This window comes from Pan troglodytes, chromosome 1, assembly GCF_028858775.2.
Source record: "Pan troglodytes isolate AG18354 chromosome 1, NHGRI_mPanTro3-v2.0_pri, whole genome shotgun sequence".
In the NCBI taxonomy this organism is placed as follows: Eukaryota; Metazoa; Chordata; class Mammalia; order Primates; family Hominidae; genus Pan; species Pan troglodytes.
In genome coordinates, this window is record NC_072398.2 from 86,307,399 (window position 1) to 86,332,383 (window position 24,985).

General features: G+C 39.7%; 1 protein-coding gene across 3 annotated transcripts; it reads right to left on the reverse strand.

The window, feature by feature from the left end:
- Positions 1–2,263: 2,263 nt before the first annotated feature.
- On the reverse strand, positions 2,264–24,413 carry HSD17B7 (hydroxysteroid 17-beta dehydrogenase 7). 3 transcript variants are annotated; one of them, XR_002939962.3, is made up of 9 exons: positions 24,240–24,374; positions 22,217–22,420; positions 18,424–18,516; positions 17,174–17,262; positions 15,154–15,348; positions 11,551–11,655; positions 10,763–10,819; positions 9,593–9,691; positions 2,264–2,784 (listed from the first exon to the last, which is right to left on the reverse strand). XR_002939962.3 is itself a non-coding variant. In XM_001174381.7 (9 exons), exons 1-9 carry the CDS (start codon positions 24,272–24,274, stop codon positions 2,662–2,664), a joined length of 1,026 nt encoding a protein of 341 aa, XP_001174381.1. In that variant the 5' UTR covers positions 24,275–24,413; the 3' UTR covers positions 2,264–2,661. The 3 variants fall into 3 exon arrangements, 2 of the variants coding, with proteins under 2 accessions (XP_001174381.1, XP_024205541.1); XM_001174381.7 differs by having other exon boundaries at positions 17,174–17,288; positions 24,240–24,413; XM_024349773.3 differs by lacking the exons at positions 2,264–2,784; positions 9,593–9,691; positions 10,763–10,819; positions 11,551–11,655; positions 15,154–15,348 and having other exon boundaries at positions 17,155–17,262.
- Positions 24,414–24,985: the final 572 nt, after the last annotated feature.

Sequence of the window (24,985 nt, forward strand, 5' to 3'; positions counted from 1 at the left end):
ACTGAACCCATTGGAAATCAAAATAAATGTACCAGATCAAGGCAGAAAGCAGGCATCTGCTGAAATCCAACTTCCTAGCAGTTGAATCTTTAACTTACTACTCCAGTCAGATACAAAAACAGTGAAACCTAGCATTGTTTAATGAAAGGAACCAATTGTACAGGTACATCATTTGGGAGCCTGGGAAGGGAGTGTTCCCTATTTTGAGGAAATTGGATAAAATGGCTCAGAAAATACGTACAGCACCAACCTAGTGACACATCATCAATGACGTGAAATCAAGATTGGTTCATGTTTAAAGCTTCCTTTTGGGTACTTAACGTAGAACAGAATTCAGTACCAATTTGCATTCACTGTGCACCTACTAGGATATTATCACAATTCTGCAAGGTAGGCACTGGCATCAATACTTTATGTAATTAAACTGAGGTACAAATTGAAGTAACTTGCCCACAGTTATACAACTGGTCTCGAACTCCATACAGATAGTTAACTGGCTAAATCCAAATCTGATCCAAGGTCTGCCCAGCCCTAAAGCCCATACTCCTCCCACCACGCCCTCCCACTTGCTCAGATGCTGCCTTCCGGGTCAAACTTGGAAAATTAACCAACTCTACCAGATAGGAAGTGATCACTCAGTGCCTTACACCGTAGCATTTGAACCATGATATTCTGGCATATTCAATCTCCAGTAAAAATTATTACAATGTGCCAAAAAAAGCTCTTTATTCATTCACATATATTATTGCATTAAATCTTCACCCCATACCCATGAGTAGAAGCAGCAAAAAGATAACCACTCCACTTTACATATGAGGAACCTGAGATTCACAACAGATAATGTGCTTCTTCCAAATTTACAATGTGAGTGAATGGAAGAGTGAAAAACAGCTCTGATTTCAGGTCAACTTCACCCTTCTCTCCCAAAGACGGTGGACACAGTGGTGTGCAGCTCTCATTTTCACTTATAGAATGTTTATAGAAAACCTTTAACAACAAAATTAGAGAAACTAGAACCAAAAGCTTCATACTTTAAACTGTGAGGAAATTATATATCATTTTTTACTTTTGTCAAGTCATTCAAAATTTTACTGACTTTAGATTTCAGGCATTACATTGGTTATATTTAAAGTAAAAATATATGGCATTTTATCATTTTTCTTCATATCAAATGAGGCCTGGGGTGTGGTTCTTTGAAAATTTATAAAGTTTGCATAATTATCTGATACATGTAAACTAAATCCTCACTATAGTGTACCTTACACCAGCAGTTACCCAGTTAGAAAATTTTATTGAAACTTAATGTGAGTGAATAATTTCTTGCTGCAGGTTTACAACTATTAAGATACAATCATGAAAATGGGTTGGTCACTAATAAATTTGAAAATAATGTTAAGGGTCAGGCCCAATATTAGCATGAACTCCCTCAGAATCAATAAAAGATATTTTTTAAGCAAGAAATAATTCAAGTGACCCAAACATCTATCTATTTGGTTTTTGTTATTAACCACATGGGCACCCACATGAGGATTGTTAGGATTCTAACAATCTTAAGACTGTCAGAAGCAACATATGGAGGAAGAAATAAGGCAAAAGAGCTAAAAAAATTGATCATAAAGCAACCAAGTTCCGACTGCCACTCAGATAGTGGGCAGTACTTCCTTTTGCTGGGGCAGGCCAAAGAAAGGAGCAGTGTGTGCCTGTGTCACAATTATTCAAGTCCACCTCTTGTCCCATGGAGCACAGCTTAGGCCCCAGTTGGCAGAATAATATAAACAGATACTCTGTTGGGTGACTCGAATAATTTTTATTTTTACATAAAATCTTTCCGAAAAGAACTCTAATAATTTTGATGTGATACCACTCTAGAGAACAACTAATTAATATTTTTACTTAATCAATTTTTTATTTTTGAGATGGAGTCTTGCTCTGTCACCCAGGCTGCAGTGCAGTGCCACGATCTCGGCCCACTGCAACCTCTGCTTCCTGAGTTCAAGTGATTCTCCTGTCTCAGCCTCCCAAGTAGCTGAGATTACAGGTGCACGCCACCACACCTGGCTAAGTTTTGTATTTTTAGTAGAGATGGGTTTTTGCCATGTTGGCCAGGCTGGTCTCAAACTCCTGACCTCATGATCCGCCCACCTCAGGCTCCCAAAGTGCTGGGATTACAGGCTTGAGCCACTGTGCCCGGCCCAATCTTTTTCTCATATGCATACACATACACAGTCTTGGAGATAATTCCAAAAGGAAGGAAAAGAGACAGTCATAGTTCATAGTTTATTACAAATGCATATTATCCAACTCAGTAGAAATCCATGTACCCCAGAATGTACAGAAGGTATGCAATGTTCCAGAGTGTCATTGTCAGCTCTGGTTTTATATATATATTAAATATATACATATTTTGAGACAGGGTCTCGCTGTCACCCAGGCTGGAGTGCAGTGGCACAATCTCAGCTCACTGCAACCTCTGCCTCCCAGCCTCAAGAGATCCTCCCACCTCATCCCCCTGAGTAGCTGGGACTACATGCGCATGCCACCACACCCAGCTATTATTTTTATTTCTTTTTGTAGAGACAAGGGCTCACTATGTTTCTCAGGCTGGTCTCGAACTCCTGGTCTCAAGTGATCCTTCTGCCTTGGCCTCCCAAAGTGCTGGAATTATAGGCATGAGCCACTGAGCCTGGCCTGATTATCTGTTTTTTGAATAGTGACCCTAATGTGCTTTTCCAGTTCCAGTAACTTTTGATAAAATTTTTCAGCAGTGTCTTCATCTAGGTCCATCTGGAAAAGAAGCAAAAATAGAGATGTCTAGAAATGAAAAATAAGATGAATAGTATTTGTATAAAAAAAAGGCATTCAATATATGAAATAAAAAGAAAGGAGGCAGCAGGAAAGGGCCATGGTGGCAGACACGTGGAAGAAGCTGAGAGCCTGAAGACATACTAAATCTCAGTCTCAGTTCCAACACTCACCAAACCCACTGATGCTTCCCTTAAACAGCAAGACTGAAAGATCTGAGTTTTGCTATCTCCCCCAATTTTTATATGCCCAGTAACAGAAGACACCAACCAACTGTGTTATCAAAGGACAAAACAGAAAAATCAAGAGTTTTGTGAATTTTTAACGGCTACTCGCTTCCTAATATCAATCTGGCTTAGTAAAAGAGCCCTGGTTTTAGCTGGGCTCACTGCCCTCTGGATATAAGACGATACTTCAGCCTCCATTGAAACAATGGGTGCCAGAGCCATGAGACTATGTTCTGGCTAGTGAGATGTAAATAATACCTGGAGTCTCTTCAAGAGAAATAAAGCATCCCTTTTTTCTTCCCTTCTTCCACACCACTCTCGAGCCACAAGCCTGAGGGCCACGCCCTAAAGATGGCCAGGTGGTGATTGCAAGGAACTTGAGTACCTGACAATTTGTGGACTTGCCATGGCAGCCTGAGACTGCCTCTCTCCTAAATGCTTTTACATGCAAGAAATTAAAGATTCTATCTAGCTTAATCTATAGTTATTTTACATTCTTGTGTTTCATGCAGAAAATCTCGACAGTATGTACAGGCAAACTTTCAGCCCTTTTAAAATAGTGATATCCTTTTATCAAGCCAACACAGAGCCTAAACTTCAAGCACAGCCTCTTTGTTCACAAAATTGAAAGGCTAAAAATTAAATAAACTTTTGAACATTTTGAAAATAACATTTTTAAGGGCAGCCAGAGAGAAAGGTCGGGTTACCCACAAAGGGAAGCCCATCAGACTAACAGCGGATCTCTTGGCAGAAACTCTACAAGCCAGAAGACAGTGGGGGCCGATATTCAACATTCTTAAAGAAAAGAATTTTCAATCCAGAATTTCATATCCAGCCAAACTTAGCTTCATAAGTGAAGGAGAAATAAAATCCTTTACAGACAAGCAAATGCTGAGAGATTTTGTCACCACCAAGCCTGCCCTACAAGAACTCCTGAAGGAAGCACTAAACATGGAAAGGAACAACCGGTACCAGCCACTGCAAAAACATGCCAAATTGTAAAGACCAGCGATGCTAGGAAGAAACTGCATCAACTAACAAACAAAATAACCAGCTAACATCATAATGACAGGATCAAATTCACACATAACAATATTAACCTTAAATGTAAATGGGCTAAATGATCCAACTAAAAGACACAGACTGGCAAATTGGATAAAGAGTCAAGACCCATCAGTGTGCTATATTCAGGAGACCCATTTCATGTGCAGAGACACACATAGGCTCAAAATAAAGGGATGGAGGGAGATCTACCAAGCAAATGGAAAACAAAAAAAGGCAGGGGTTGCAATCCTAGTCTCTGATAAAACAGACTTTAAACCAACAAAGATCAGAAGAGACAAAGAAGGCCATTACATAATGGTAAAGGGATCAATTCAACAAGAAGAACTAACTATCCTAAATATATATGCACCCAGTACAGGAGCACCCAGATTCATAAAGCAAGTCCTTAGAGACCTACAAAGAGGCTTAGACTCCCATACAATAATAATGGGAGACTTTAACACCCCACTGTCAACATTAGACAGATCAACGAGACAGAAAGTTAACAAGGATATCCAGGAATTGAACTCAGCTCCGCACCAAGCAGACCTAATAGACATCTACAGAACTCTCCACCCCAAATCAACAGAATATACATTCTTCTCAGCACCACACAGCACTTATTCTAAAATTGACCACATAGTTGGAAGTAAAGCATTCCTCAGCAAATGTGGAAGAACAGAAATTATAACAAACTGTCTCTCAGACCACAGTGCAATCAAACTAGAACTCAGGATTAAGAAACTCACTCAAAACTGCTCAACTACATGGAAACTGAACAACCTGCTCCTGAATGACTACTGGGTACATAACGAAATGAAGGCAGACATAAAGATGTTCCTTGAAACCAATGAGAACAAAGACACAACACACCAGAATCTCTGGGACACATTTAAAGCAGTGTGTAGAGTGAAATTTATAGCACTAAAAGCCCACAAGAGAAAGCAGGAAAGATCTAAAATTGACACTCTAACATCACAATTAAAAGAACTAGAGAAGCAAAAGCAAACACATTCAAAAGCTAGCAGAAGGCAAGAAATAACTAAGATCAGAGCAGAACTGAAGGAGATAGAGACACAAAAAAACTCTTCAAAAAAATCAATGAATCCAGGAGCTGGTTTTTTGAAAAGATCAACAAAATTGATAGACTGCTAGCAAGACTAATAAAGAAGAAGAGAGAGAAGAATCAAATAGACACAATAAAAAATAATAAAAGGGATATCACCACCGATCCCATCTGAGAATACTATAAACACCTCTACTCAAATAAACTAGAAAACCTAGAAGAAATGGATAAATTCCTGGACACTTACACCCTCCCAAGACTAAACCAGGAAGGGGTCAAATCCCTGAATAGACCAATAACAGGATCTGAAATTGAGGCAATAATTAATAGCCTACCAACCAAAAAAAGCCCAGGACCAGACGGATTCACAGCCGAATTCTACCGGAGGTACAAGGAGGAGCTGGTACCATTCCTTCTGAAACTATTCCAATCAACAGAAAAAGAGGGAATCCTCCCTAACTCATTTTATGAGGCCAGCATCATCCTGATACCAAAGCCTGACAGAGACACAACAAAAAAAGAGAATTTTAGACCAATATCCCTGATGAACACTGATGCAAAAATCCTCAATAAAATACTGGCAAACCGAATCCAGCAGCACATCAAAAAGCTTATCCACCATGATCAAGTGAGCTTCATCCCTGGGATGCAAGGCTGATTCAACATATGCAAATCAATAAACGTAATCCAGCATATAAACAGAACCAAAGACAAAAACCAAATGATTATCTCAATAGATGCAGAAAAAGCCTTTGACAAAATTCAACAGCGCTTCGTGCTAAAAACTCTCAATAAATTAGGTATTGATCGGACATATCTCAAAATAATAAGAGCTATTTATGACAAACTCACAGCCAATATCATATTGAATGGGCAAAAACTAGAAGCATTCCCTTTGAAAACTGGCACAAGACAGGGATGCCCTCTCTCTCCACTTCTATTTAACATAGTGTTGGAAGTTCTGGCCAGGGCAATCAGGCAGGAGAAAGAAAGAAAGGGTACTCAATTAGGAAAAGGGGAGGTCAAATTGTCCCTGTTTGCAAATTACATGATTGTATATTTATAAAACCCCATTGTCTCAGCCCAAAATCTCCTTAAGCTGATAAGCAACTTCAGCAAAGTCCCAGGATACAAAATCAATGTGCAAAAATCACAAGCATTCTTATACACCAATAAGAGACAAACAGAGAGCCAAATCATGAGTGAACTCCCATTCACAATTGCTTCAAAGAGAATAAAATATCTAGGAATTCAACTTACAAGAAATGTGAAGGACCTCTTCAAGGAGATCTACAAACCACTGCTCAATGAAATAAAAGAGGACACAAAAAAATGGAAGAACATTCCATGCTCATGGGTAGGAAGAATCAATATCATGAAAATGGCCATACTGCCCAAGGTAATTTATAGATTCAAAGCCATCCCCATCAAGCTACCAATGACTTTCTTCACAGAATTGGAAAAAACTACTTTCAAGTTCATATGGAACCAAAAAAGGGCCCGCATTGCCAAGACAATCCTAAGCCAAAAGAACAAAGCTGGAGGCATCACGCTACCTGACTTCAAACTATACTACAAGGCTACAGTAACCAAAACAGCATGGTACTGGTACCAAAACAGAGATACAGACCAATGGAACAGAACACAGCCCTCAGAAATAATGCCGCATATCTACAACCATCTGATCTTTGACAAACCTGACAAAAACAAGAAATGGGGAAAGGATTCCCTATTTAATAAATGGTGCTGGGAAAACTGGCTAGCCATATGTAGAAAGCTGAAACTCGATCCCTTCCTTATACCTTATACAAAAATTAATTCGAGATGGATTAAAGACTTTAATGTTAGACCTAAAACCATAAAAACCCTAGAAGAAAACCTAGGCAATACCATTCAGGACATAGGCATGGGCAAGGACTTCATGTCTAAAACACCAAAAGCAATGGCAACAAAAGCCAAAATTGACAAATGGGATCTAATTAAACTAAAGAGCTTCTGCAAAGCAAAAGAAACTACCATCAGAGGAAGGCAACCTACAGAATGGGAGAAAATTTTTGCAATCTACCCATCTGACAAAGGGCTAATATCCAGAATCTACAATGAACTCAAATTTGCAAGAAACAAACAAACAACCCCATTAACAAGTGGGCAAAGGATATGAACAGACACTTCTCAAAAGAAGACACTTATGCAAGCAAAAGACACATGAAAAAATGCTCATCATCACTGGCCATTAGAGAAATGCAAATCAAAACCACAATGAGATACCATCTCACACCAGTTAGAATGGCGATCATTAAAAAGTCAGGAAACAACAGGTGCTGGAGAGGATGTGGAGAAATAGGAACACTTTTACACTGTTGGTGGGACTGTAAACTAGTTCAACCATTGTGGAAGTCAGTGTGGCGATTCCTCAAGGATCTAGAACTACAAATACCATTTGACCCAGCCATCCCATTACTGGGTATATACCCAAAGGATTATAAATCACGCTGCTATAAAGACCGATGCACACGTATGTTTACTGCGGCACTATTCACAATAGCAAAGACTTGGAATCAACCCAAATGTCCATCAATGATAGACTGGATTAAGAAAATGTGGCACATATACAGCATAGAATACTATGCAGCCATAAAAGAGGATGAGTTCATATCCTTTGTAGGGACATGGATGAAGCTGGAAACCATCATTCTCAGCAAACTATCACAAGGACAAAAAACCAAACACCGCATGTTCTCACTCATAGGTGGGAACTGAACAATGATAACACATGGACACAGGAAGGGGAACCTCACACACTGGGGCCTGTTGTGGGGTGGGTGTAGGGGGGAGGGATAGCATTAGGAGATATACCTAATGTAAATGATGAGTTAATGGGTGCAGCACACCAACATGGCACATGTATACATATGTAACAAACCTGCACGTTGTGCACATGTACTCTAGAACTTAAAGTATAATAATAATTTTTAAAAAAAGAAAGAAATAACATTTATCTTCAATCAAGTTAGAGTTTTTCCATAATGGAACTGGAAGAAGAATTACAGAACTCTTCTAGTTCAACCCCATCTTTTAACAGAAGAGAAAGCTGACTTCCCCAAATTAATCAAATGTTAAAATACTTTCTTCAATGCATTTCCATCAAATGCTAATGTATGTCAGTTTGTAGAACTAAACATTTTCCCCTTGATAAACAAATCATTCCTTCTAAGTTAATAGACAGTAAGTTCAAATACACCCTGCTAGCCTAAAGTAAGCTATTAGTTTACAATAGAATTCCCCAAAGGGATGTTACAGGTTATGTAAAATTTGCTTTAAAAAAAATTCATGGTGAAGTACTGAAAACAGCAGGATAAAATATTTCACACACATTTCTTAACTGTTTCAACTTCTCACAGCCTTTACTTTGCTGATGTATGCTGTACAAGTCTCTGAAAGAGGGGAATGTAATATGAAGCATGGTTCAATTTTACTTGCTAGAGGAACTGCTTCTTGCAAATCTTCTCAGGAAACTAGTATCCCACAGAACATATTTTGAAAAACCTGGAAGGTTCACTTTTAGTGAACAGATAGCACAGGAAGCCAAGTGCATGGCTCCCCTTTTAACTCATGCTACTAACAGAGGCCAAGATCAATGCCAGTTACTTGACTTACCTGCGATAACAGTCACCTCAATCTCATTTTATCTTATGCTAATGCCTCCTCACAACAGGCTGGACAGTGGAAAATCGGGGGCTGAAATAAACCTTACGCATGACAAAAGTACAACAAAGTAGTTCTCTTAGTTTAAAATAAATTTTCTTATTCCCCAGTATGTAACGCTATGTTTGATTTCATTTTAGATTATACCAAGTCTAAAAAACACAGTACTGACTTTTTTTTCTGCACATTATTCTGTTCCTCTTCAAAACACCAATCTATTAAAGCTGACAACTGTCACAAGCAGAATTGAATACTCAAAGGGAAGTTAACTTCACACAGAAAAACACTTCATATTTCATTCAACTTGCAACGTATTTACTGAGCGTCTACCATGTGTAAGGCAGCCTGCTAGGAAATGGGGTATGACCCTCCTCCTCACAGAGCTTACATTCTGACAGGGGAACCCGAAAGTGAACAAGCATGATCTGCAACAGGTACGAGATGTCAAGAAAGCCTATTACAGAGGCACCCAGGCCCGGTCTACAGGGTCACTAAAGGCTATGGGATAAACTGATCTAAAGGATGAGCACAAATCAATATCGAGAGGCTGAGAGCAGCTCAAGTCGGGGGAATAAGATGTGCGAGAAGCAGGAGAGAGCAGGATGAAATAAAATCAGGCCAGTGTGATGCTGGTGAACAGTGAGTACCCAGAGAAGCGAAGCTGGGGGGCTGAGGGGCTGGTCAGGAACACAGGCTTCATTCATCAACCCAACAGCAAACATCAGTGCAACAATGTAAGCACATTTACCTTCTGGGTCATAATGTAATTTCTTCCAAAGCCGGTGGTGGCACTCAGATATTTGATCAGAGGATTGAGAGATTCAGGCTTTTGGTGGAAAAGCCATACCTGGAAAGGAAGGATGTGTCAGTGATTTGTTTCTTCTGCCCAAGGTGAGTGAGGCTGGTGGAGAGTCACAATCTGCACTTTATAGAGCTCCCCAGACAAATTATAAACATCCTCTCAAATATCATCAGTGAATGGTTTGGCAAATATATTGAGAACCAATTAAAATATAGTTTAAAAGCACTTGCTTCTACAACCAATTTGTATTCCTACAATAAATGCATTTATTTCTGTAACACTTACCAGAACAAGAGCATCAAAGCCAATTCCATTTATGTTTTCCTTAGCTAACCTCAATTAAGTCAAGATTTAAGAATCTACTAAGTACTACAATGCTAGGTCCTCAGGTTTCCAAAGTGAATAGCAAAAATCCTGAAGGAGTTCAATGGAATGAGGGAGACAAATGTAAAGAACTGACTCAGATACAATGGGCTTTTTATGTAGGACAATTCTGAACCGTTAGTAGAGGCTGCCTCTGGAGCTCTGGGTTGAAGAATATTCAGAAACATCACGTGTGTATAGCCGAAAGGAGTATTATAGCCCATTAGTTATGTCTGCCATTGATGAGGAAACACATGCAACCCATTTGCCACGTGTGATTTAACTCCACTGGCTTCCTAATAAAATAACAACTTGATCTTCTAAGAGAGGGAAGAAAATCTTCATAGAGGGGAATGGTGTTGAACCTTGTTGTCCTGGCTCTTGACCCACAAAATGCTCTTTCTCCACGGGAAATCACAGACTGATTGTGCAGTCACCGTCCTGCTCTGCCTGTCCCTCCAGCTTCCCATTGCTCTGTATCTCCTCTAGCTGCTGGGGTATCTTGCCTCTAAAGAAGTGCTTTCCCTACAGTCATGGTGCCCAGTGCCATGGTACATGTTAAAACTTGCAAACTTCACTCCTAATGTTCTGTGCTTAGCCTTATAGTCCGCTTTAGTTCCCAACGGGACCTCAATTATTCACAGAGCTTATTCTCTTATTATCTTTTCTGTTGAAATTATTTCTACTACGAGTGAACCTATAATTCACATCTGCTAAGTCATCATACAAGTTATAAAAACTTCAGTAACATACCAGAGCTTCTGTTCCATTATATGGTGTCAAAGTGAATGCATTTGCAAAAAAGCGAAGCTGCAGAAAAGAAAACAACAGTTATTTTTTGGTGGTTTAGAATAGAGTCACGAAAGAATTATTCATTTAAATATTTTTTAAAACCCTGCCTTTCTGATTATAGAACACTTTTTAAGTAACAAAAAATAAAGAAGTCAAAAAAGAAACATCATTTAATCTCCATTATTCCAAATCCACTACTTTTAACATGAAGGCCTATTTACTTCTGATCTTTACTTTATGCCTGCCCTAAGGAAAAGACACTTCTTCCTGAGCCCTAAAGAGAGAATCATTTCCTAAAAGTAGCATTTTTCAAGATGTGCCACAGAAACAATGGTCCTGCAAGACGTTCAAATCACAAAACAAAAATATGGTTGTATAGTTACATAGTACAGAATTATCCCCTTCTTGGGAACTTTTGATGCACAGGATCAGTTTGAAAACTTAGAGAAGTCCAGTTTAACAATGTTCAACATGGGTTTTCTAAAATTATATGATTACAGAACTCTTGGGATCTGTGGTGCATGAGCAGTGAAACATTCCTTTAAAGAGAAGTGGACACTCAAATGGTGGTGTGGCAGTAACACTTAGAAATATTAAGCAGAGGTTTCACATTAAGTAAGTTCAAAAACCTCAAGTTAAATGGCATTCAGGTTCAATTCCTTAAATCATTTCCCAACCCTTAAACATATCTTCTAGGTCCCAAAAAGAGATTTTTATGAGTTAAGAAAAGAAGTATATTCATCACTTACTAGCAATATGGCCGGCATCAACAGCGTCCATATAAACGGAGGCAGAATTCCATATGTCAAATTGGTCAATGCTGTACCTGGACAGGCCACATTGGAATAGAGACCCTAGGAACAGAGAGGTGTAGCAATGAGACTTTAACTCAGTGTATATTGACTCAGTCCAGCTACATGCTAGTTAATAAAAGAGGTATGTACATGAGCCAGAAGGCAGGTAATAAAGAATTTATGTTCTGAGTTGTCTCTGAAGTTGGGTAAAACGTTTATGTTGAAGAATCATGTATTAAGAGAACCCACTGTGAGAGGCACCCAGGATGCAAAAATTAGTGGGACAAAGTCTCTATTCTCATGAACCTTGCAGTATAAAAAATAACCAATCTTAAAGCTGGGGGAGAAAAGCAGGGCCTGGTTATCTGAGTTTTCCCTATTATTGGCTTAACTGAAGATCAGCTTTTTAATCATAATAAGCATTTAAGATTAAAAGATGTACGGAGTACAGTCCTTGCCTTCAAGAAGTTTCTGGCCTAATAAATAGACAGCTAAACCTAAAGTATGTGTCTGTTTCCCTGCAAGTACATAAGACCCATACCTCTAGCTTGAGGGGGGTGCTCCCGGCATTAGGCTGTATGTGCTATCACAAAACTTTCTCCAACTGAAGATCTCTAAATCAGGTCCTTAGCCTAGAACTCATTTTAGAAAGTTCCACCCTACAAAGAGAGCCCCAATTAACACAGAGCTTATGTTAATACAAAGGGTCCTATGTGATCTATAGTTAAGTCCTGGAGCCCTGGGATCATGCCTCTTATTGGGATTTGTTTTACTATTTTATTTAGTTTAATTTATACTATACATTTTACTTTATTTTGATATTGACTATTTTAATTCATTTTTATCATTTTTAAACTCATTTTTTCTTTTAAATAAAAAAATAGGAAGTGCCAGTTTAACAGACAGTTCAACGGACAGACAGCACCCTAAGCAACAGAACCTGGAGGGTTTTCATCCTTTATTTGGTACTGCAGAGGCTTGGCACTGCCTGACATGGATCAACCATCCCTGAGAATCCCCTTGATTTACCAACAATCCTCTAGAAAAAAGTCAAGAGCTAAGACTTATCCTCATGATAGTCCAAAAGTTTTTCCTAAGAAAACAATGTACTCTGCCCCTAAAACAGCTAAGGAAAAGTTCTTATTCTAGGAGCTTCCTAGGATCACTTGGGGACTATTCTGTCCTAAACGCAGAAATCTTCAAACTAAAATCCAGCGTTTCCAACATATATAATTTTCTGATGTTGAGAGATAAACAAAAAAGAAAGAAGAAGATAATCTTAACCAAGACTGTATCCTTCCATTTGTTTAGTTATAGGGATTAAATTGTGATGATCCTGAGTATTTCTATACAGCTTGAGTGGGGGAGCATGCATGGATAATTAAAGTCTATCAGGCAGTCTATATAGAACCTGACAACATTTCCAGTAACGCAGGGCTTCAAAAGGAATCCTGTAATGTTATTCTTTCTCAGCTGCTTCTTTCCTCATAAAGGCCAAGAAGAAAAAGTCATTGGCTGAGAACCAATCTCAACAGATTTTACAAGCAATAGCTAAATCTCCCTCATTCGTAAAGGATAAAATCCCAAAGCTTACTTGATAATTGAGACTTAAATAGAATCCCAGACCTTTTTATGAAAGGAAAAGCTAATCCCTCTAAAAGGGAGTTCTCAGAGTATCAGGAAGCAGTTGTGACAAGTTTTTAAACATCTCAAGAAACTTCAGAAGGAGGTGCACAATTGGGCCAACATGCTGAGTCCAACCTGCAATATTAACAGCCAATACAAGAATATGTACACACATGTGCAGACCACATGCACTGACACCTACATACATGCACACACCCAAAAAATACATTCACAAACATATGTGCACACACCCACAAAACCCGTACATGTACATATGAACCTGCTACACATGGGTAGGCACACAAATACATACCCACATTCATGCATATCCACATGTACATATTTGCACAGACACATGCACATACAAACTCACATTCTGAATACAAAACACTGCTGTGAGTGCTTCATACAGATCCCCCTCAGTCAATCTTCCCAATAAATCTGTGAGGCAGGCACTATTACTATCCCTATTTTTCAGATGAGGAAACTGAGGCATAGGGAGATTAAATAATATGCCTAGGGTTACAAGGAGTCAGGATTCAAATTCAGTTCTAGAAAGTATGCTCTTAGCTTCAACTTTATAAGAGGCATGATTCAGGCTGGGCGCAAGCGCTGTAATCCCAGCATTTTGGGAGGCTGAGGCAGGCAGATACCTGAGGTCAGGAGTTCGAGACCAGCTTGGCCAACACAGTAAAACCCTGTCTCTACTAAAAACACAAAAATTGGGTGTGGTGGCACATCCCTGTAATCCCAGCTACTCGAGAAGCTGAGGCACAAGAATCACTTGAATTCAGAAGATAGAGGTTGCAGTGAGCCAAGATTGTGCCACCGCACTCCAGCCTGGGCAACAGAATGAGACTCTGTCTCAAAAAAAAGGGGGGGCACCATTCTAAGAGCCAGAACACAGAATACCACCTGATAAAGGTAGCAATTCCAGAATAAGCCAGGTCTAGACCATCACATAAGGGTTATATTTCTATGTCTAATTCATGATCCAAGAAGCTCCATTGAGGTAAAACATAATTCTTGATCATCATCTTATTTCACTTTCCTCCTCAACCCTAAACCTGGCCCAGTGCCCTAAACATGATAGGTCTTTTGTAAATGTTAGTGAAATTAAACTTCTCCATAGCCCCATACTCATACAACACTGTTAATCAAAGCAAACAAAAGAAAATGTCCAAGGGGAAGACTGGAGATTTTCAGGTAAGAATTTAGACCTGGGCAACAGAGACATACAAAAAGCAGTAAGCTGCAGACCACAGTGGCAACAAGGACTCAGTATGACCAACAAGGGTCACCATCCCCTGAAAAACATCCCATAAACTGAGATCCTCATAGAGACAGAGCTCTGGAGTCTTACCTAAAACCACCACTATCCAGAAGGTTTTATAACTACTTGACTGTCCTATAAACGTCTGCTATGACAAACACTAGGCGGCAGCATGGTACAGTGGGAAAAGTCCAAGCTATAAAGTCAGACAGCCTCGGGCTCAATTCTGAGCTCTACCGTTTACAAGTTGTGTGACCATCAGGTAAATGACTTAAGTTCTCCGAGATTTAGTGTCCTCATCTGAAAATGGTAATACTTAGACCCACCTCCATGTAATGAGGCAGGTATTTAATGACATACACAGACGAATACAGCACCTGAAACACAGCAAGTACCAAAACAGTAGCTATGATCACTTTTAGTAGTGTCACTCTGTTAACATAAGTTAGAATTCCTGAAGAACCACAGAATGATGAATGAACTACCTATAACTATAATGTCAGGAGCCAATTATCTCTGCCCTAACACTTTCATATACACCAAATATCAATCTAAACTAGAAGAGTTAGTGGAAAGCCAGCTACCTTATTAGGAAATCAACAGCAGGTAATTAAGAGAACCCTCCTCTGCCATTTCCGTATCACTGAGACAGGCCTTACCTGCTGGTTGAAGTTCCTGTTCAAAGCCACACTCAAAAGGTCAGTGGCATATTTGGAAGAGCTGTAGGGTTCCTTGCCTTTGCTGTGCTGGAAGTCCTCGAGGCTGAAATTAGATTTCCTTGCATTGCGAGACGATGTCCAGATGAGCTGAGATGGATTGTCACTGTGACAGAGGAGAGGCTCCAGTTCCCGAATCTGGGTGAAAGAAAAAAAAAAAGTATTAAAATATACTGACAGAATACAGATAAAAATTTTGAAACCACTGTACTGTATGGTAAGAGATTAGGGTCAGAGACATCAGTATTAACTAGTTATCTAAAAGAGACATGAATTAGTTACACAGAAAAATATTTATAGATATGCATACATACATGAGTTAGTATGTACATATATATCTCTTAGTCTATCAGCAGAGAGGGTTTAGAAGACACTGATATCTCAGTAGCAATAAGCACCCAGATCTTGGTTTCTAATAACCATTCTCTGATAAAAGAAAACATATGTCTTTAGAAAAGTAGCTGATTCTAGGACTGAACAAGGAAATACACAAGACGAGTCTGAAGGATCTTGTAGTGCCAGATAGTAAGAAACTGCTCAAAATGAAAGCTAAAACAAAAAGAGAAAACCATAACAATGGGGGTGTGCCAAAGAGATACAGGAGCCAACTGAAAGCGTTCCCAGTGGCCAAAACTGAAAAAATTTGAGCAGGAAAATAAAATAGTATTTATAATTTCAAAGCAGAAAATACATAAACATGAGTCCATATGGATATAATAAATGATTGAATAAAGACATAAATAAAGGAGAACTGACAATCTCCCTTGTGGAAAAAATCCAAATAATTTCTGTAGATAACCCACTCTCTTAAGGAGGTAGAGCACTAGCCAGTATGCATTGGCTGCACATAGTAACTTTCTTTCTTTTTCTCTTTTTTTTTTTTTTGAGACGGAGTTTCACTGTTGTTGCCCAGGCTGGAGTCCAATGGCATGACCTCGGCTCACCACAACTTCTGCCTCCCGGGTTCAAGCGATTCTTCTGCCTCAGCCTCCCAAGCAGCTGGGATTACAGGCATGCGTCACCACACCCGGCTAATTTTGTTTTTTGATAGAGATGGGGTTTCTCCATGTTGGTCAGGCTGATCTCAAACTCCTGACCTCAGGTAATCTGCCCGCCTTGGCCTCCCAAAGTGCTGGGATTACAGGCAGGAGCCACCGTGCCCGGCCCAACTTTCTTTCAAAAAGTAGAGTATGAAAAGGGAGAAAGAAAAAGTAACTTCACAATGGAGAAACCTGACAGACATGACCTCAAGCCAGGTGATCAAGGTTAATATCAACACTGAGAAGTCATACTGATAGAATACACCCTTGATATGATGTCATGAGAATGTCACTTTACCTCTGTGGCCTTCCTCCCAAAAACCACATTCTTCAGTCTCACCATGAGAAAAACATCAGACAAATCCCGATTGAGAGAGTCTACAAAACACCTAAGCAGTACTCCTCAAAACTGTCAAGGTCATCAAAAACAAGGAAAGTCTGAGAAGCTGTCACAACCAAGAAGAGCCTAAGGAGACATGACTGCTAAATGTAATGTAGTATCTTGAATGGGATCCTAGAACTGAAAAAAGACATTAGGCAAAAACAGAACCTGAATAAAGTGTGTACTTTAGTTAATAATAATGTAGCAGAATTGATTCAGCTATTTTGACAAATGCATCATACCAATGCGAAATGTTAATAATGGGGAAACTGGGTGTAGGGCATACAGAAAGTCTCTGTACTATCTTTGCAGTAATTCTGTAAATCAAAAACTATTAGTACATTTATTAAAGAAAAATCTACTAGGAAAGCTTCCAGAAGTATTCCATGCTCGCAATAAACAAGGCAAATGCAATCAAGAAAACTCAAACATGAGATAAAATCAGTTAACTGGCTGCTCAACTATAATAATGCCCTGTGCCCAGAGCTTTACAGAAACGATCACACCAAATATTAGCTTATTAAGCCCACAGCTTCTTTACCAGGATAAAATGGCCAAAGACATTGGTCTCAAACACCTCCTGAAGTCCATCAGCAGTGATCTTATCACCCTGGGTCAGCAGGCCTTCAGCTGTGGAGAACATATGAATCACTTTTCTGAAACAGCAGAAGATAATTGCATGACTTTTTAAAGCTTCTTTAACTGGAAATACTGAAAACACTTTCCAACCCATCCCCCCGACCCGTAAACTACACCTCCCTTGATTCTATAATGACAGGAATAAAAATACCTATTTCTCAGACTGGGTTATTGTATTAAATGAAATGCCAAAGACCCTCCTTCCCCCACTAATTCACAGAAATACTTACATACTTATAGCTCACGCTACCAATAGGAACTTGAGTCTCTCAAAAACCTGCTGCTAAAATTCTCTTCACCTCTTACCCAGTCAGGTTACAGGTAAACTGTTCTAAAGGAATAATAAGCTATGCCAAAGGGAAAAAAGTTTTCCTGTGCACAAAGTATGTTTAACTGTCAAAAAAAGAGTTAAACAGATTGTTTTTTTAACTGGGAATTCTTCAAACATATTAATATAGTGTTCTGCTGGGAGGTCAATTTAGTAGGTCAAGATCAATGCGGGGAGAGAGAGACAGAGAGAGTGTGAGAGTGTGAGTGTGTGTGTGTGTGTGTGTGTCTGTTTTTTAATGGAAAAGAAGTAAAGCAAAAGCATTGGTATAGTAAGCAGCACATAGTAAGAATGCCTATTTATGAATAAGTGTATTGGGTCACAAAGTAAGATTTATTCCTATAAATAAGAATTCTCCTGGTTGTGTTTCAACATTTTTGAAAGCCACTACACTAATGAGTAATGAGAATCTCCCAGGAAACATTAGTTGTCTGCATTTCCCCAACCTACTGGTCAGAGCACCTGACATACAGCTGGGAAATAGTTCAAAGTAACTTTCCTGGAAATTGGAGTCTCTCTGAGAACTCTGCCTAATTTCAAAATGTTCTTGCTAATAGGCATATCCAGGCAGACCAAAAAATGACCTTCTAAACTATTTAGAATGTCCTGGAGACTTAGAATACCATAAAAAACGGGACTTTCGGCACTCCCCACAAAAGAGGATTGCTTTTCTTTCATGATATGGTTGCAACATCTCCTTTTTCTGTCTTCAACCTTTTCAACAACCCCTTACCTTTCATCCCCCCAACTTAACACGCCATCAAAACTAGGCAGAAAAATGAACACATTCCTTCCAATCAGTTCATCCGTAAAACGAAAATTACCTTGAAAAGAGGCCAAAGAAAAGTGCTTTGATATTTAGTTGTGGATTAGGCATGATCCCAGCATTTAGATATATACAGTCTAATCTCTGAAACCTGCAAGTAAACCACCAAACAAGATTGTGAGTTGCAAGTAAAAACATCAGGACAAGACTGTGTATTCTATCTCTAGAGTGACTAGAATCAAGGAGGCCTAAGAAAGACAAAAAATACTTTTTAAATTAATAAATTAGCCACAGCAAGCTCAGAAGAATTTATAGCACATTAGAGTTACAGTTTTTCTTTAGCTACAGTAAACATTTGAGAATTCTTTCTTTGGTAGTGGCTTCAAACAGAATCTGTGGAGTCATCGTGGACTTTAAGTAAAACCTCTGATCAATAATTCCTTCCAGCTCTGTCCTCTCAATAAGGAATTGCAGCAACCCTCTATCTCTTAAACCCACTCTCCTCATCTTACAAAGTGTCTTGCTTTTAAAAAAAAAATCCACATTTCCTCTGGTTGACAAGTAAAATTTATATACTATTGATATTCACCTGACCTGATCTATTAATGCTGAAATCTGAATGCCAAAATATATAATAAAACAGAAGATCCATGTGGAAACCTTTCAGTGTTCATGGACAAGTCCTATGTATCCTAAAATGATGAAAGTTCATAAGAATACAATGAGATTATAAAAGATGAATGGGGGTAAGGTAATCTTGTTGGGCTCCCCCCTGAATACTTGTCATGGAAGGGATATGAAATGCTCAGCTGAAAAAGCATTTTCAGTTTTAAACCTATGTAAGTCTTCATCTAAGACTCTTCATCTAAGACTTACATAGGTTTAAATGTACTTATTTTGAACTAGGTTCAAGGCAGGTAAAGCCTGCTGTCATGATACTCACAGACACCATAAATATTCAGAATATCTCCTAGAGTTCTATGTACCAAACTGTCTCTGAATAACCCAAGATATTAAGAGTCATAGCTTCTAAAGTTAGGACCCTGAAATACATACATGGTCTTCAACACAGATCACATACAACCATTTCTTGATCATCCAATAAATAATTGACAAATGACTCAAATTATTAAATTGACCATTTAAAATGCTGATATTATTACCATCAGTTCATCATGTAAGTGCCACAAAGATAGTGTGAGTTCATCCATTGTTGCTTGTTCTATTACCTTATTTGCCAACTTTTATCTACGAATATTAACATATTTGGCTAGGAACGGAGAGGAAATGTTTAGTAAAGACATCAAATTAAGCTCTGGCTTCAGTAAAATGACATACCACTCATCAATAAAATAATTGATATATTGCTCTAATATGGATAAAACAGCATCACTATTTCTTACTAGTTTTCATCTGCACTATCTAATAGAAGAGAATGCTACAGATGGAAAGACCAGGTGTCAGGGATGGTGCTACTTGAGCCATTAGAAGGGATTCTCGAGCTCTCTTTAGCTCTAGTTTATTTCAGACTTAGAACTGAAGAGATCCATTTGAGCCACTGGGTGCAGTTTCTTGACATAAGTAAGAATCTATCTGGACACTTTCATATATTCCAAATTTGTGAATATCACTATAACCATCATTTCCTAAACTTGAATTAACACCAACCATCTCAAAAAAAAAGGCTGTTTTGCGGACTAAATAAATACCTCAAAACTTCACTAAAATGCTGATGACAGGTACCTGGGACAACTCACTTACCACCTGAAGTGCTCCCTTCTGCCCCACAGCCTCACTGCCTTGAATCTGTGCTAAGTTGCTAAATATCTTACGAAATACTAAATTACTAAACTTGCAATAAAGTACCGAATATCTTGAACCTTTGAAGGCATTTGGGAATAGTCAGTACTGTAAATGTTAAAACTTTGGGTCTCAAAAGTAAACTGCATCGGAATGGGATATTATTAACTGGGAAATGAAGGTTCTTTTCTTCCAAATAAGAAAATATAACAAAATCTAAACAAAGCATGTAAGAAGCCAGCTGGCTAAGAAAGTTTGGGAAAAGAATGCCTGTAAACATGATTTAAAACTCGTAACTTCTCTCAACTTCATGGTTTTTATCTCCATAAGGACATTCAGTATACAGTTTCACAGCCCTGGAGATGCTTAAGTTATGGAGGAGTAGGGGATATGGAATATATCAAAATTTCTGTGAAAACAGAATCTAGAAAATCTCCTCAGGTTTTTTTTTCTTTAAGATGCGGTAGAAAACTCTAATAGCTCAGCAGTACTGGAGAGAGAAACCACATTTACAGAGGACTAAGGCCACACTGAGAAGAGCTGGAGTGAAGAAAACTAGCTTTCACTTTGTAACTTGCGCATTTGGAACAGGCAAATGCAAATGATTATCAATTCACATAAAATGCGAAGTATTTTTATTCAGCAAATGTCTTCATCAAGAAGGCCTTCCTTGTTTCTACCCATTTCATTCTACTGTCCAAGGAAACAAGGTAGTTCTTTGTCTCTTAAGTGCCTCAATATTTGAAAATTAATTACTCCAGATAGCCCTAGGGCAGCATAGACTAGTGCAGAGTTCTTGGACTTTTTTCATCATAAATTCCTCTTACAATTTAAAAACAAATAAATAAAAAAAAAAGCCCTCTCTGCCCAGAAAATGCATTGTGCACCTACATGCAATTTTGTGTTCACTTTCAGGGGAGTTATACATCTGAGGACTCTATTCCTTCATATACCAAATATTGATCAAATGTCTATTACATGCCAATTACTGTGAAGGTGTGAACAAATCTTTACTGGCCTAGGGAAAAAAATACTCCTTAGGAAGCAGGGAGAAGCCCTGGGGTCTTGGACCCACCCAACTAATATAAGATTGGATGACCTTCCCAGGCATATTACCCTTATTTCTGTGTCTCAGTTTCTTCACTTGTTAAATGTCACTCACTACTTGCCTTATCTACTTAATGAATTCATTATGTGAAGAAAGATGTAAAAAATGAATTCAAATGTCAAAGGAGTTACCTTAACGTAAGGCAGTGCAACTGATCACACATCAGGATGTACTTACAAATTAGTCTCCATGAAATAATTATGATCATGATTGAGATTGAAAATGTGGTACTGGCCAAGTGCAATGGCTCACACCTGTAATCCCAGCACCAACTGATCGATCACATATCAGCATGTACTCATAACTTAGTCTCCATGAAATAATTATGATCATGATTGAGACTGAAAATGTGGTACCGGCTGGGCGCAATGGCTCACGCCTGTAATCCCAGCACCAACTGATCACATCAGGATGTACTCATAAATTAGTCTCCATGAAATAATTATGATCATGATTGAGATTGAAAATGTGGTACTGGCCAGGTGCAATGGCTCACGCCTGTAATCCCAGCACTTTGGGAGGCCGAGGCAGGTGGATCACGAGGTCAGGGGTTCGAAACCAGCCTGACCAAAATGGTAAAACCCCATCTCTACTAAAAATACAAAAATTAACCAGGCATGGTGGCGCATGTCTGTAATCCCAGCTACTCAGGAGGTGGAGGCAGGAGAATCACTTGAATCCAGGAGGCAGAGGTTGAAGTGAGCCGAGATCACGCCATTGCACTCCAGCCTGGGCAACAGAGCAAGACTCTATCTCTTTAAAAAAAAAAAAAAAGAAAGAAAACGTGGTACTGAGACACAATGGGTCACCCTATACAGACTTCCTCAACATAACTGCTTACACCGCACCTGTTTCTTTTCAGGTTTTTCTTTCCTCTCTTATTTTATTAAGTGTTATGCTGCACAATCACATGAGAAAAAAAATCCATCAGCAAGAGATATACCTTTGCTTAAGTTCCTTGGAGGCCCGGAAGACCGACTGCAGGTTGCTGACATCCACCTGGACAATGGTGACCTCAGCAGTGGGGTGAGAGGCCAGCAGAGCAGCACAGACAGCTTCTGCCTTGCTCATGTTCCTGCACGCCAAACACAGATGAAGCTCATCATCTTCCGCCAGCAGCCGCTTGCAGAGGGCCAGGCCAATGCCACTGGGAGGACAATTCAGACACAAGATGTGGGTTATCTGGGATGGCATCAGGTACAGGCATTTCTCTCTGGTTCAGAAAACTGTGTCAAGTTGACCTCCAATGAGAAGCCCAGATAGAAAGAAAAGACTCAACAATTATTTAAGAAGGGAGGAATCCTACACTCCAATAGTCACTTGCTTGAGACACAGCCTAGTTTGTGTTTTTCTCATTTTGAAAAACTTCAATGACAAAATAACTGGACTGAAAACAAGAATTGTTCTTTAGTTTTTCTACTACTGGGCTTTATCCTGCCAGTGGTTTTCATTTTGTACCTATTATGCCACTCATGAAAATGATTTAATATATCACCAGTAAGGGCTCAAAAGAGCATCTTATTAGCTGTTTCCTATGTGCATTTTGACTTTGCTGTCTAGGCTCCTCAGGGGCAAGGGCTCTACCACCTATTGGTATCGTAAACACCATAAGGAGCACCAGAAATCTCTGATAAAGGAACAGATGAATCTTTCAGGATGAGGCATCAGTAACATGGCAGGATGTACAAATCCCTCTCAACAACTATGATTAAATAATAAAGAAAGAACTCAACATGATTAAGTAGAAGGTAGGAATACACTAAATATTAGATGAGTACACCACTTGGAAACAAAGAACTTCAAAACCAGCATTGTAAAACCGCATAGGAGTGGTGACAGCAGTCTGACCAGCCTGGCTGATAGCAATGAAAAGCTGGGTAATAAGTTCTCTTACAAGACTTAAGCTGATTCCAGGCAAATATGTTAATAGTTAAAACCCAAAAAGAGCCTGGAACCATCAGTAATCTATTAGCACCAACAACAAAGCACCAAAAATATTTATTTGTCCTCACATGAGAACAGTAGGCATTTAATATACAATTGCACATATCACAATATATGTAAAAGAAACAGACAAAATCAATTCTGACTTACTCAGTACCTTCCACATAAGAAGCACCAATCAACGGTTAAAGTCACTTGAGAGGGTATGCTAAAAAGTTGCCAAATGCAGACACCTACCAAGCTGGCTTAGTTAATATGCATGTGGTTAAATAATTGAAAGTGGATCAATCTTAAATGTTTAACATGTCCTCTGTCTTAATCATTTAAAAATGCCAAATGCAACTAGTAGAAAAATGGTTTGATTGGCTTCATCCTCCACACATTTTTCACAGAAGTGCAAATGTCAGGTAAAACAAGCAACAGAAGAGGCTGAGAGACTAAACGAGCAACCCTGGAATTATTATGAGCTGGTTATTCTGCACCCCAACCATGCCTTCATAGGAAAAGATTAATTTTCTCTGGGTTTCTGAAGAGTATGTTAGCTCTCTAGCACTGAGCTAAATGAAACGGGATTGTTTTCTCTCCACCGTCCTAATGTTCATGGGTGTTCAAATTTGTAGGCAAAAGGCTTGTACAGACAAAACACCTGGAGTATAAGACATGATCACGTGGTCAGGAGCAAAATATTGGGCACTGACGATAAATACGAACAGTAGGCAAAGATGGAAAAGGGGCCGAGCCCGCCTGAGTACCCCATTGCCTTGATAACCTCAGGATCATCACTGCGACACTCATCACTTACTGATGCTCTAGTTTTCCTTTTCACTGTCATGTTTAATACAAAGCACCAGTTACTGAGCACCTCAAGAGGCCGACATGCCCCACACCTGCTGCAGACTCCGGGGAACCTAGGCAAAGCCAGGGGCGGGCGCTTCCGGGGTCCGTTCGTGGAGGGTCGCAGACCCCTGCTCTCTCGGACCCCTGATCCGCTGCCGCCTCTGCCAACCCAAAGGAGGCCTCACCTGCTAGCCCCGGTGATCAAAACCACCTTTCGCATCTTCGCGCACTCACACTTCCAAGCAGTGAAGCAAACGCCGCCGCTGCTTTCGGAAGTCCTACGATTTCGGGCCGCCTCACCCGTCACCAATCAGAGTACGGCCACGCCCCGCCTCCCGTTGCGTCATCGAGTCTGAGCTGATCCCTCCAATCTCAGTCCGCCAACCGTTCCCTGCCCTCGGAGACGGCGTCGGGTGAGATAGGCTGAGGGGCGGAGCTGCGTGACGCAAAGCCCGGAGCCATTCCAGGCTCTTCTCGCTGCGCCTCGGCGCAGGTGTCTGTCACTGCTTCCTAGGGCTCAGCGGGCGCCTGATCTTTAATCCTGGTAGGGGCGTCACCCGGCCTAGCACTCAGGACAGGATCTGTGACACGCACTGGGTCTGTGCCCTGGCGCCTGAGATTGGCACTTCATTGCAGGAAGGCCTCACGGTATTTGCACCAGTGCCCATTTTAGAGAAAAGGTTTGGGTCTAGGAGCCAAAGTTGGGCGATTATTATCTAATTTTCTACTCCTTTTTGGATGTACAGATCCAGGCATTGTGCCACTTCACAGCCCAACTTTTGATCCCAGACCTCCTCCTCTAAAGAAACTTATTTGAGAAAATGAGCATTGATTTTATTAAGAACTTTATGTAGATTCAGACGTAAATTACCAGTATTCAAAACTTGGAATGTGGCGTGGAATCAGAATCTCAGAACTTCATTCCCCGAAG